The sequence below is a fragment of the Coregonus clupeaformis genome, unplaced genomic scaffold (assembly GCF_020615455.1).
Source record: "Coregonus clupeaformis isolate EN_2021a unplaced genomic scaffold, ASM2061545v1 scaf0737, whole genome shotgun sequence".
In the NCBI taxonomy this organism is placed as follows: Eukaryota; Metazoa; Chordata; class Actinopteri; order Salmoniformes; family Salmonidae; genus Coregonus; species Coregonus clupeaformis.
In genome coordinates this window covers 23,576-37,116 of record NW_025534192.1, presented here as the reverse complement: position 1 = coordinate 37,116, position 13,541 = coordinate 23,576, and the positions used below count along the sequence as shown (strand labels likewise).

At 43.2% G+C, this 13,541-nt stretch overlaps 1 protein-coding gene across 2 annotated transcripts; it reads left to right on the top strand.

Moving 5' to 3' along the window:
* The first annotated feature begins 3,498 nt into the window (after positions 1-3,498).
* LOC121542921 (hepatic leukemia factor-like) lies at positions 3,499-12,624 on the top strand. 2 transcript variants are annotated; one of them, XM_045216541.1, is made up of 5 exons: positions 3,499-4,096; positions 4,370-4,637; positions 6,753-7,223; positions 9,497-9,777; positions 9,895-12,624. In XM_045216541.1, the coding sequence occupies exons 2-5, from the start codon at positions 4,445-4,447 to the stop codon at positions 10,108-10,110; spliced, it is 1,161 nt and encodes a 386-aa protein (XP_045072476.1). In that variant the 5' UTR covers positions 3,499-4,096; positions 4,370-4,444; the 3' UTR covers positions 10,111-12,624. The 2 variants fall into 2 exon arrangements, with proteins under 2 accessions (XP_045072476.1, XP_045072477.1); XM_045216542.1 differs by having other exon boundaries at positions 3,524-4,096; positions 9,497-9,762.
* The last annotated feature ends 917 nt before the right edge of the window (positions 12,625-13,541 follow it).

The window sequence follows — 13,541 nt, the reverse complement described above, 5'->3', positions numbered from 1 at the left end:
TGTGAATGTGACTGAGTGACCGAGTGTGTACAAATGTGTGTGTGTGTGCAGACTCATGCTTGCATGCGAGTGTGAGATAAATCTATTTGTGTACTACATTTACGTCATTTATCAGACACTCTTATCCAGAGTGACTTACAGTTAGTGAGTGCATACATTTTCATACTGGCCCCCCGTGGGAAACGAACCCACAACCCTGGCGTTGCAAGCACCATGCTCTACCAACTGAGCTACAGGGGACTACAGCTACTACACAAATAGAACATCAACATAAATGCATACATACAAACATACATAGTCTACATCCAGAATTGCTAGGCAGTTATGGCTGTCCTACTGACCTAGTTATGTTAGTTTGTGTGAATATAGGCTATTGTAATGTAAACTACAGTATTAGAGTTCACCTTAATGAATATGACAGCTATGGTCTGTTGTTCTGGTGTGACTTGAGTATGTTTTATGTGGCAGCAGCACTGTCACACTAACTGCTATAGAGGGATATGCACATTTCCCTTCATTATGCTTATTCCAGCTGTATCAACACCAAATGCTACTAAACAACAATAATTAATGTCTAAATACAAAAAGAAACATGAAATGCTAACACTACCATTTTCATTTCTAGAAACCATGGTCTGTTCATGTGCTAGTGCGTTCTCCACGTCATGTAGGCCTATAGCCGAAGAAGCATATTATAGGCTACAGTGGGGGAAAAAAGTATTTAGTCAGCCACCAATTGTGCAAGTTCTCCCACTTAAAAAGATGAGAGGCCTGACAAATTGAGAATTTTTTTTTCAGAAAATCACATTGTATGATTTTTACTGAATTTATTTGCAAATTATGGTGGAAAATAAGTATTTGGTCACCTACAAACAAGCAAGATTTCTGGCTCTCACAGACCTGTAACTTCTTCTTTAAGAGGCTCCTCTGTCCTCCACTCGTTACCTGTATTAATGGCACCTGTTTGAACTTGTTATCAGTATAAAAGACACCTGTCCACAACCTCAAACAGTCACACTCCAAACTCCACTATGGCCAAGACCAAAGAGCTGTCAAAAGACACCAGAAACAAAATTGTAGACCTGCACCAGGCTGGGAAGACTGAATCTGCAATAGGTAAGCAGCTTGGTTTGAAGAAATCAACTGTGGGAGCAATTATTAGGAAATGGAAGACATACAAGACCACTGATAATCTCCCTCGATCTGGGGCTCCACGCAAGAACTCACCCCCGTGGGGTCAAAATGATCACAAGAACGGTGAGCAAAAATCCCAGAACCACACGGGGGGACCTAGTGAATGACCTGCAGAGAGCTGGGACCAAAGTAACAAAGCCTACCATCAGTAACACACTACGCCGCCAGGGACTCAAATCCTGCAGTGCCAGACATGTCCCCCTGCTTAAGCCAGTACATGTCCAGGCCCGTCTGAAGTTTGCTAGAGTGCATTTGGATGATCCAGAAGAGGATTGGGAGAATGTCATATGGTCAGATGAAACCAAAATATAACTTTTTGGTAAAAACTCAACTCGTCGTGTTTGGAGGACAAAGAATGCTGAGTTGCATCCAAAGAACACCATACCTACTGTGAAGCATGGGGTGGAAACATCATGCTTTGGGGCTGTTTTTCTGCAAAGGGACCAGGACGACTGATCCGTGTAAAGGAAAGAATGAATGGGGCCATGTATCGTGAGATTTTGAGTGAAAACCTCCTTCCATCAGCAAGGGCATTGAAGATGAAACGTGGCTGGGTCTTTCAGCATGACAATGATCCCAAACACACCGCCCGGGCAACGAAGGAGTGGCTTTGTAAGAAGCATTTCAAGGTCCTGGAGTGGCCTAGCCAGTCTCCAGATCTCAACCCCATAGAAAATCTTTGGAGGGAGTTGAAAGTCCGTGTTGTCCAGCGACAGCCCCAAAACATCACTGCTCTAGAGGAGATCTGCATGGAGGAATGGGCCAAAATACCAGCAACAGTGTGTGAAAACCTTGTGAAGACTTACAGAAAACGTTTGACCTGTGTCATTGCCAACAAAGGGTATATAACAAAGTATTGAGAAACTTTTGTTATTGACTAAATACTTATTTTCCACCAAAATTTGCAAATAAATTCATTAAAAATCCTACAATGTGATTTTCTGGAGAAAAATAATCTCATTTTGTCTGTCATAGTTGACGTGTACCTATGATGAAAATTACAGGCCTCTCATCTTTTTAAGTGGGATAACTTGCACAATTGGTGGCTGACTAAATACTTTTTTCCCCCACTGTACCTATAAAATCAGAGTCACCTTTGTTCGCTAAGGACATTTACATGTAACAGGAATTTGACCTGGTGAGATGGTGCTGCCACAATAAACAGAGTATACAGACAAAAATATATAGCCTACTATAGCTTAAAGCAACATTTATTATGATTTAAAATAGAAAACAATTTGTAGAAAATGTGAATGTAATTTAAGGTCATTGTCAATCTCTTCTATAGTCTAACTACCTGTTCTGTAGGCCTGTTCTATGCTCTCTCAAACCTTCTAAAATTGTACTAACCGATTCATTATCATGAATAGGTCAGGCATAAAGGCCTGCAAGGTTGGTTTTGCAGTATACTTCTGCAGTAAACACAAATGTGTGATAGTTTATCATCAATCAATGTATGCTGTTGGCATATGTCTATTTGTAAAGAAAACAAGTGAGTGGTACACACAGTAATAACCTCATAAGGATGTATATTGTTCCTGGGATCTGTCTAAATATTGCTTTTCCTATGTCCGACTAGAAGAAAAAAAAAAAAAAAAAAAATCCTTTGGCTCTTTGGCTGTGGGTTGAAATACTGTACTGCAGACACCTCGCGCTGTTCTGCTTTGAATCGGTCTCACGCGGCCGTAGCATGGGGGGAATCCGTAGGGCGGGGCGGGTGGCCTAGTTCTTTCCAATAAATGCTCACTAGGGGAGGAGACAGTATTTTCTCCAACCAATCGCAGCTAGAGCAACCTGCATAAGGGTTGCACCTCCGCGTGACTGGGCCATGTGCGCTATAACAGCTATTCTGCTTTTAGGAAGCAACGTGCTGCTGTGTTCCTTTCGCCTGAAAACCCGGCAGCAACTCACGTTTTCTCTGGATTACAAGCGGACTGAGAAAACTATAGCCTACACTCAGTTGCTTGTACTTAGAATGGTGATAGGCCCATTGCCATTATAATGAAATGATCATATTGGCACTCTATTTGGGCAATAATCTTTATGCCTAGATGAACTTTCTATAGAGGCTATGTCTCAAGGCCCCCTCAGTTGCTTGTGTCATTTAAAGACGTTAATTCAAAGGCATGATGATAACGGTGGCGGGTGATTGATAACTGTCCATTTGTTTTGGTCCTTCTGTGCATGAGCACACAAACAACAAGTGCGTGGCGTGCCCCCTCGAGGTGTGGCACGAGGGGGGTTGTGTGTTGTGTCATGCATATAGAACAAATAAGCCAATCATGCCTTCTCTCGCGCCTTGCCCTATGAGTTGTGACGTCACATAAACTGCCCGTGTTCATTCCAGCTGAGAAGACAGCCGTCGCGCAGCTCAAATCCAAGCCCGTGCCTCAGTACATTGGCTACAAAAAGTACGCGGGGGGAAAGAGGAGCCCCCCCCCCTTCTCGCGAAAGAACGATAGGGAGACAGGAAAGCCGAAAGAAAAAAGTAATACAGCTTGTCACCCGACCAATAGCGCGCGTACTCAGCCTTCTCCGCTTCTTGCTCTTCATTATTTGTTCATTTGGCATTTTGGAGCAGGACATTCTTTTTCCTTGCTTCGAGTTTCATTTTGATCGTATCGTCATTTTTTTGGTGTTGATCATCTCAGGATATTTTTTCGACAACAACTTATTGATCTCCAGCTCGGATTTTATTTTGTCCACCTTTGAATTGACCATGGGCACCAGTCATACTCAATTAGTTTGACGTTTACTACTGGTCTCTATTGGAGAATAACATCTTGATCTGAACCGAGGAATTAAAATAATATAGTGCTGCAACATATCGACTGGAATACTGTCTATGAGAATGATACAACAGTGGATCTAAGAACACTTCAAAGCCTAAATAGAGGGAAAGGTAAGAAAATGTTTATTGACATTCAATAACGACATGTTTTGCAAATATTGCATGTTATTATTAGGCTACAGTCTGGTATGCTGAGCCTGGGAATCATATATATATATTTTTTTATGTTTTCATATCTTGTCGAGGTATGCACTCACATATGCATTTTATATTATTTCAACAAGTTTTAATGTTATATCAAATCATATACTGTTCATTGCACCTGGTTTGTACCCAATTCTAACTATAATATATGTTAATTCAATATTATCGTTCATTGAATAGCGGTGATCAATCTGCCAGTCATCTCGACTCCGCCTGCGCCCAAGGATCCTAATCAATAACCAGGTCCGGCCAACAATGTCCAGGCAGCTCACCCAGCTCCTGACCCCGGACCTCCCAGCCGGCGCTAGCCCGCAGTTCGGGAATTGCAACCAGTCAGGTGGCTCTATCAGCGGTGGACACCTCAACTCCATGACTAGTTTGAAATCCCTCCTGCAGCATCCGATGAAGGGAGACCGTGCAAGTGTCAAAGACTGCTGCGACGTTAAAGGTGAGAAGATAACTTTGATTTCATTTTAATGTTACATTGTTATTATGCTGTTACAACTGACAGCTCTACAGTGCAACAATGTTGCTGATGGAGTTTGCTGCACTTATGCTAACAGACACTGCATGCCTATGTCGTTTTTTGTTATTTTGCATATTTTGTAACTGACAGTCATTGAAATCATATCTACCAGTCTCCATTGCCAGTGACATTCATTGAAATCATATCTACCAGTCTCCATTGCCTGTGACATTCATTGAAATCATATCTACCAGTCTCCATTGCCTGCCTGTCTCCATTGAGTACAGTATGGTGAAGACAGCTGTGCTCACCTGCATAACTTAATATCTGGCCCTGCCATTGTCACACGCACATGACATGACACATGCACCACTGTCTGACTTGTTGTTTGGAAACAAAACAGAGAAGGTATACTGGTGTGATGCTTCAATACAGAACTAAACTCTGAATAATGATTAATGATTGACATTCTGCAACCAACACACACCATAGGATATACATGATGGTGGAAGTTGACCTTTAGAACTGATTCAGGGTCAGTTTTGTATTTTTACTTCTGATAATACTGGTCAGAACCACAATAGGGAAACTTTGTCTCAGAGCAGAACTTACACTCTTAGAAAAAAGGGAGCTATTTAGAACCTAAAAGGGTACTTCGGCTGTCCCTATAGGAGAACCCTTTGAATAACTATTTTTGGTTCCAGGTAGAACCCTTTTGGGTTCAATGTAGAATCCTTTTTTACAGAGGGTTCTACCTGGAACCCAAAAGGGTTCTACCTGGAACCAAAACAGGTTCTCTTATGGGGACAGCCGAAGAACCATTTTTGAACCCTTGTTTCTAAGAGGTTAGGATCAAATGCTCTTTGGAAAATGTTAATTGAATCCAACCACTCCTATAGTATAGAGCAGTAAACCAGAAAGGAAATGATGGGATAGTAATCATGTTCAAATCAGCTATAAGTGACTCTGTTGAGCTTCACAATCAACTTCAGATACTTTTGGATGATTTGGACATGCTAATATCGGTCCCATGACTTGAATAGGATTTGTGCCACAAATGCTAAAACATTAGCATGTGGAAACAGTGCCAGGGAAACTAAACCAATGCATGAACTGCTGTCATACCTTATCCATAGACAGTTTACAGGGTATGGAAACCAATATGCCATTATCCCTGTAACACATTATTACGTGGTCATTAGACGTAACAAACACTTATATCCAATCACAAAGGTCACTCACTGTCCAATTATGACCCTCAAATGTCCAATAGAATGATGGTGCCATCCCACGTTGCACTCTGCTGTGAGCTGAGCATGATGTTCTCATATGGATTATAATCTCCACCCCTCCAATCCCCTGGCATAGTTTTAGATTAGCATGCAGATTAAGATGAAGTCTTTTGGTATAATATCTGACATGCTAAACAGTACCAGCCAGGCCTGTGGTATGGATGCCTATATTCACAAATTAATCTGTCTCACCAAATATAGACATAGACATACATAGATGTAGTAAAAATCATATTGCTTTTCATCCAGCATTCTCATTTTGATTCTTGTGCAGTTTAGTGTATGACCATCTGTTACGGTCTGACTGAAGCATTCATTGGTGTTTGTGCGCATAGCAGTGCAGCTGATGCATACAACTGTCACACCATTCCACAGATATCCATCTATCTCTCAGTCTCTGTTGAGTTGACGCATCTATAGTGGAATTGTGCCTCTGGACCTCAACAGCCATGAGGCTTGGGCCATAGCGGCCTCTTGTCTCATTGACTTAAATGAAATAGGTTTACAAGAACGCCTACAGCTTTGGACTTAAGATAATTATATCCTGTCATATGACCCTAAAAAAGTCCCCCCAAATAACTAAAAAGCAAAGTGTAGACAGAAGAAACCCTGTGAGGAACCAGACTTGAGGGAGTGGATCTAGTGGGATACCATAACACTAACATGTCAATAATCCCAAAACCACCTCTGACAGCACCCAGGGTCAAACATTTGATGCGACAACAACAACTCCCGAGATGTCCCAACCCCTGTCCATCTGTTACTAACCAACATCCTCCATTTTGTCTCCCTCCCACCATCACAGACAAAGACAGAACCATCACAGACATGGATGAGGACTCCATGGGTGGCGGGAACGGCGGCTGCAACATGCGTACCGGCAGCAGCGGGGTGAGCAGCAGTAACAGTAACGGCTGTGGCAGTGGAGGAGGAGGTGGAGGATCAGGTGGAGGATTTAACCAGTCTGCGTTCCTGGGACCCCTCCTGTGGGAGAGGACCCTGCCGGTGGAAGGAGGCCTCTTCCAGCTGCAGTACATGGACCTGGAGGAGTTCCTCACAGAGAACGGCATGGGCGGTGTCCACGGACAAAACAGTTCCAGTACAGCCCAGATCCCGTCCCAGAGTTCCCAGTCGGCGGTGCCCAATCAGAGTTCCCAGTGCCCCCCCTCATCGCCCCCACCCTGCTCTTCAGCCTCCTCCTCGTCATCCTCATCTTCCCCATCGCTCATCGGCCTGGAGGTGGCCCAATCCAACATGCAGGGAGGAATTGACTATGGTGAGTTACCTGAACCGGGTGTAGGTGGAGGGGAGGGCAACATGCAGGGATTTCTGTGGTGATTTTATCCCATGGAATATGATACGGAACAGTGTACATCTGTTTTATTGTACACATCTTCAATAGGACAATGTGGAGAGGGGTGGAGGTTGAGACGGTTTATGGTGATTCTATGGAAAGGGATTGTGGGGGTGGTGGGTGGTTGGTGAATGTATCACAGTGTATCGTTGTTTACATGGTATCAACAATGTATTCAGTGGTCCAGTTTGGCCAAATGTAGCAAGGATTATGGTGCCATGTTGTTTTGGCCTTGTGGAGCGGCAACTAGATGAAGGATTAAAATGGAGGATCAGTGATATGTCAGATACCATGGTGACCCTGTATCAATACAGGACGTCCATGTCCTTAGAGAGAAGGCTGTAGAGTCTGCACAGAGTTATCATGTGATTCAGCTCTTTAAGTTGTCCTCAGTCCTCATATTGAACTCCTCCTATGGTGACCAAGCATCATTTTCTTTGGAGCCAAATGGAATCCCTTAACGCTGAGTTAACTTGACAGAGAGTGAACAACAAGGAGGGGTTGAGAAAGCAACGAGAGGAATTTCCTGTAGGCTACAAACTACCCTTTACACAGAGCTGGTTTAACATTTAGGCTGCCTGAGAGAAAGAGAGGAGTGACATTTGACAAATTAATCTCACAGCACTGACAAAGGGGTTTGGTTTGGTCGATTTTATGTTCAATTCAGGTCCAACCAGCCATTTACTGAACACTAAGTTCTAACTGTACACAGGGAGATCGAGCAAGAGATAAGGAGGGGAGGGAGAGGAAGGAGGTGTGTGTAGTGAGTGTTTGTGATCGCGTGTCTTTAAATCTCTCCCCAACTCACACACTACAGCAATGTGCACGTGCAGCGTCCCTTCACGTGCCGAGGCTGTGAGCACTGGAGCAAGAGAATGAGAGAGGCAGGGCCAAGCGGAGGACTGGGAGGAGCGGAGAGGCACACCAGGGTGGGAGGGAGAGCGAGAGAGAGGGAGGGAGGGAGGGAGGGAGGGAGGGAGGGAGGGAGGGAGGGAGGGAGGGAGGAAGAGGTTCCCATTGCCTGCTGATACTGAAGTTCAAATGGAATGTTTGAATGCAGAAGAGAGCGATTGAGTACAGAGATAGTCATGATTAAGATATGGTGCCATACAGTAGATAGGGAATGTCAGTAGCCATTGTATTTAACCCTTCATACACTGGTTGTTTCTTCGCTGCATTTCAGTTGTATTCCAATGTCACATCTCACAATAATGCACGTTAGCCAGATTAGACATGAGTTAAATACAACGCACTCACATTTATCAATACAAATCAGATAGTTATGTAAAAGAAGCATTGATGAAGCCAAAATTGATATTGCGGGTTGGATGATGTGTTTGTTACATAGTCGTTACAGTGTAACACAGATTATGAAGCAAGACAGGAGAACGTATCTGTAATGATCTGGTTTGAGTTTTCATTCAGACACCTGACCATTGACTTAACCCGAGGTGGGTGTAGTGTAGGCTGTGTTCTGATTGTGTTCTCTTAAAGGAGGAAGAGGAAGAGGAAAAGGCTGTTTGGAGTCTTTATGATAGGAAAGTCAAGGTGTTATGTGCATTAGGCCCTAAAGGGGGTGAGTGAGCTCTATAGAACTCAGGGAACTGACTTCAAGGGGTGGGGTGACGGTTGTATAACAGTTTTAGAAACATTTCAAGAAAACAGTCTAAACCAGCCTTATAGGAGTCTGGAATGTTGATAATAATATTAAACCATAATTGAAATATATACTCTGACTAAAAGGGTGATATTGAATGTTTATACACAAGATAAATTGAGAAAAGTGTTCTTGCATATGTAAAGTTCCCATTTGAGTTCAATTTGTCCATGATAATTGATTCATATTAAAGTGAAACGCCCGCTCACACAGAAATCCAGCACCTGAAACAGATAGTTGGAAAGACATTGGGCTGTAGATTTCACACTTGAAAGCAGGGAGAAAAACGTTTGTGTTTATTCGTTTCTCAGAGCAGAAAGTGGGCTCCCTTCCACCACCTGGTGGACAGGGTCTGTAACTGCAGCCTAACAGCTCTACAGCTCTTTTACTTGACTTATTTTGACTTGTAGATAAATGCTGTGTGTTATAGCTTTCTGGTGGATCTGAGAGGTCAGTGAGTCATAATGTATCTACATGGAATCACCTGGTTCATATAAAGGTTTAATAAGAAAATAACAACCGATTCTCTCTCTTTCAGGAGGCAGTCAGTCGAGCATGAACGACGACTGCGGCTCGCCCGGCTCCTCTGTCTCCTCTTCGTCCTGCACTCCTCTCATGACGCCCACATCCAATGGGCCAGACGTGATGGGTGGCTTTGAACCCGACGCGGCCGACGTGGCTCTGTCCAGCGTGCCCGGCCAGGACGCCTTCGACCCCCGCAGACACCGCTTCAGTGAGGACGAACTCAAACCACAGCCCATGATCAAGAAGGCCCGCAAGATGCTGGTGCCAGCAGACCTCAAGGTTGGTAGTCAGAGAGTAGGTAGAAGCATTAAGAGTTGGTAGAAGTTGTCCCTGACCTCTGGTCCAGGGTCAGATCATTTTCTACAAGGTAATGTCAGTAGCACTATATCTAACGGTGTCTCCCTCTTTCAGGATGATAAGTACTGGTCCCGGCGGTGTAAGAACAACGAAGCAGCCAAGCGTTCTCGTGACGCACGGCGCTTGAAGGAAAACCAGATCTCGGTCCGTGCCGCCTTCCTGGAGAGAGAGAACCAGGCACTCAGACAGGAAGTGGCTGACATGAGGAAGGAGCTCGGTCGCTGCCGCAACATTCTCAACAAATATGAGAATCGCCATGGAGACCAGTGAAGAAGAGGAGGAGAAAGAGAAGGAACTGATGGGGGGAATGGGGCGACATGATGATGATGACAATGATGATGATGATGAATGTATGAGACGATGAGAAGGGTGATATAAAGAAGCTCAGGTGTCACATTTTGATGATGTCAGAGTGGGCAGGGTTAAAGGTTAGGGACAGGGAGGATTGTTGCCCCTTTAGACGAAAGAAGAAAAGACGTGACTTTGAGGATTTTGATATCGGAGAATTGTATATTTTTATATTACTGAAATAAGGCTAGAGGGGGAGCAAATTTTGGAAATAATTTTTGTATATTTTCTATATGAATGGGAAAGATGTAAGATATGGAGGGCTATGACAAAATATCTTTTTAAAGTAGATTGATATAGGAGATGCTATTTTAGAGGTGGTCAGGTGTTAGACAGGGATTTTTAGACAGGATTCAGAGTCAGGGACTGGGAGGCGAGGTGGCCATTTTAAACTGTAAAATAGAGAGCAAAATGATTTTAAAATTGTACAGTTCAACATTTCTTTGTGGATTTTACTCAAGCACTTAATTTGTTTTCTTTGTTGTGTTTCTAAATGATGGGGTTTGGGCTGAAATGGCAAGAAAGTGAAAGAGGAAGAGAGAGAGAGAGAAATGGGAGAAACACTATTAACCCAGCACAATCTTCAGCACTTGTCCTGTGTTTGTGCTTGTAAATAACAAGTCATTGATATTGTCACAACTTTTGCAACCTTTACTAACAGTTTGGACTGTTTAGTAGTTGTTTAGATGTCTGGGCTTTGGTGCAACAGCTCTCACATTTGATTATAGCTGCACTATCTTCTCTGTCATATAGAGAATTGTATTATGTGACCCTAAGACAAGCAGGGCATTCAATGACACTACAGCTAATGGAAGGGGCGACTGTTAGTTTTTATTATGTATACTATGAACTCATATTGCTGAGCCCTTGGCCATCTCTCCCGCTCGCTCTCTTTCTGTCACTTTTTGTCCTTTTGGATTGCTGTCAGTTCTAACTGCTGGGTTGGTAGGATTTTTTAGTTGTTCTGTTGCCCCAGGTTACAGTGGACCGTTTTGATCTTCTCTGCGTTGTGATGTTTTCTTCCTTCCTATGTTTTTTTTATCGAATTGATCCAATTCCAACACGGTTAATGTCACTTACAACCAATCCCGAAAAGGCTACTTTTACCTTTAACCAATCCCAACAACCGGTCTCTGTGGTTGTAGATTGTATACATAATACCACAATGTCTTCACACCCTCCTAAATAGTCCACAAACTACCCAGGAAAAAGCACACTTGTGTTACTGTACTATATTAATGATTTTAGTTAGCATTCTTATATTATTGGTAGAAGATAAATATTGTCTATATTGAATATACCAGTTTGTGTATTTTACATAGGTATATGCTAAGTGTGAATGTTGCAGAGATTAGATGCGTGTATGACTGCGTATATGCAAATGTATTCCAGGAGATGGGGTTTGTGGTAGGGTGTCATGTCAAATTATACCCTATTCCCCCCCTATACCTAGGGAATAGGTTATAATTTGAGATTATGCTATTATTACTCTCTCCGTCGATCGGAATGGTGTTAAATTCTCAGATTTCTGGGACTAATAAAAAAGCCAAAATTTAAAATGTTGATTTATTAAGGTTGTTGATACTTTCTGTCAGTTTTCCAGCATTTCTGTGTTGTTGAGCATCATCTTAGTATCCACATAGTGTCATGGTTCACTACCGACTCACTAAACCCAGGGGAGAATAAGGTCCCAGTCAACCCAGTGATAGTGTTCTTCTTTTCCTCAACGACCATGTTATAAATAACTACCATTACTATTATTATTGTTATTATTATGATGATTGTTACCCCCTTTTAATGTTGCTGTTATATATAATTGAATGATTTTATTTCTTTGGATGAACATGATCTGTTGCGTTTTGAAGCATCTTTGATCTCAAGCTACCCTCACAGAGAGACTATTCAGAAATGTATCCTTGTTTTTATGTCACTTCCTGCCCTGCACCATGTACATCCTGTTTTGGCCCCTCGAGGTCCGCTGGTTTATTCATAACCCCTACGGACAGTTTCTATCCGGACTTCTCTGAAACACAGTTCCCAGAGGATGGCGGCCATCTTGGTTTCTCTGTTGATCATGGATTCCACAATCTCGCTGGCTCATCTCATACCTGGAGAATGACAGTGGTAGAATCCCATTCACTTCTGACTGTACAGGTCTGTTCAGTTCTCTAGCTGTGTATAGACTATGCACACTAGCCACAGTTTTCCTCCTGGTTTTCTGCAGCCTATTTTCACCTCAGTGACTGTACGTATGCTCTCCCAACTGGATGTTGTTCCTAATCTCCCTGACGTGGATGATGATAATTCTTATAGTGACTTTTATTGAACTACAACTACCCATCTGCACCAGTGGTGTCCACTGTTCCAGCCCACTCAGTGCTGGTAATGGGGATGTAGTCAAACTTTCCCGAAAACACAAATAAAAGATTGTTCTTACTTACTGCTTGTCTGTTTTCTTTATATTTACTCACATTTTACATTGACATTTTAGTTATTTAGCAGACACTCTTATTCAGAGCGACTTACATTAGTGCATTCATCTTAAGATACACTATATAGACAAAAATATGTGGACACCCCTTCAAATTAGTGGATTTGGCTATTTCAGCCACACCCGTTGCTGACAGGGGTATAAAAATGAGCACACAACCATGCGATCTCCATAGACATACATTGGCAGTAGAATGGCCTTACTGAAGAGCTCAGTGACTTTCAACGTGGCACCGTCATAGGATGCCACCTTTCCAACAAGTCAGTTCGTCAAATTTCTCCCCTGCTAGAGCTGCCCCGGTCAACTGTAAGTGCTGTTATTGTGAAGTGGAAACGTCTAGGAGCAACAATAGCTCAGCCGCAAAGTGGTAGGCCACGCAAGCTCACAGAATGGGTCTGCTGAGTGCTGAAGCGTGTAGCGCGTAAAAATCGTCTGTCCTCGGTTGCAACACTCACTACCGAGTTCCAAACTGCCTCTGGAAGCAATGTCAGCACAATAACTGTTCGTCGGGAGCTTCATGAAATGGGTTTCCATGGCCGAGCAGCCGCACACAAGCCTAAGATCACCATTCGCAATGCCAAGCATCGGCTGGAGTGTTGTAAAGCTGGAGCAGTAGAAACGCGTTCTCTGGAGTGAGGAATCATCTTCACCATCTGGCAGTCCGACAGACAAACCTGGGTTTGGTGGATGCCAGGAGAACGCTACCTGCCCCAATGCATAGTGCCAATTGTAAAGTTTGGTGGAGATGGAATAATGGTCTGGGGCTGTTTGGGTGGCAAGGGTGGGTGGTTGTGTATTTAGGTGGCTTAAGGTGAACTAGATGTTTGTGGCTTAAAGGAAAGCAAGTATTTTATCAGTGTTA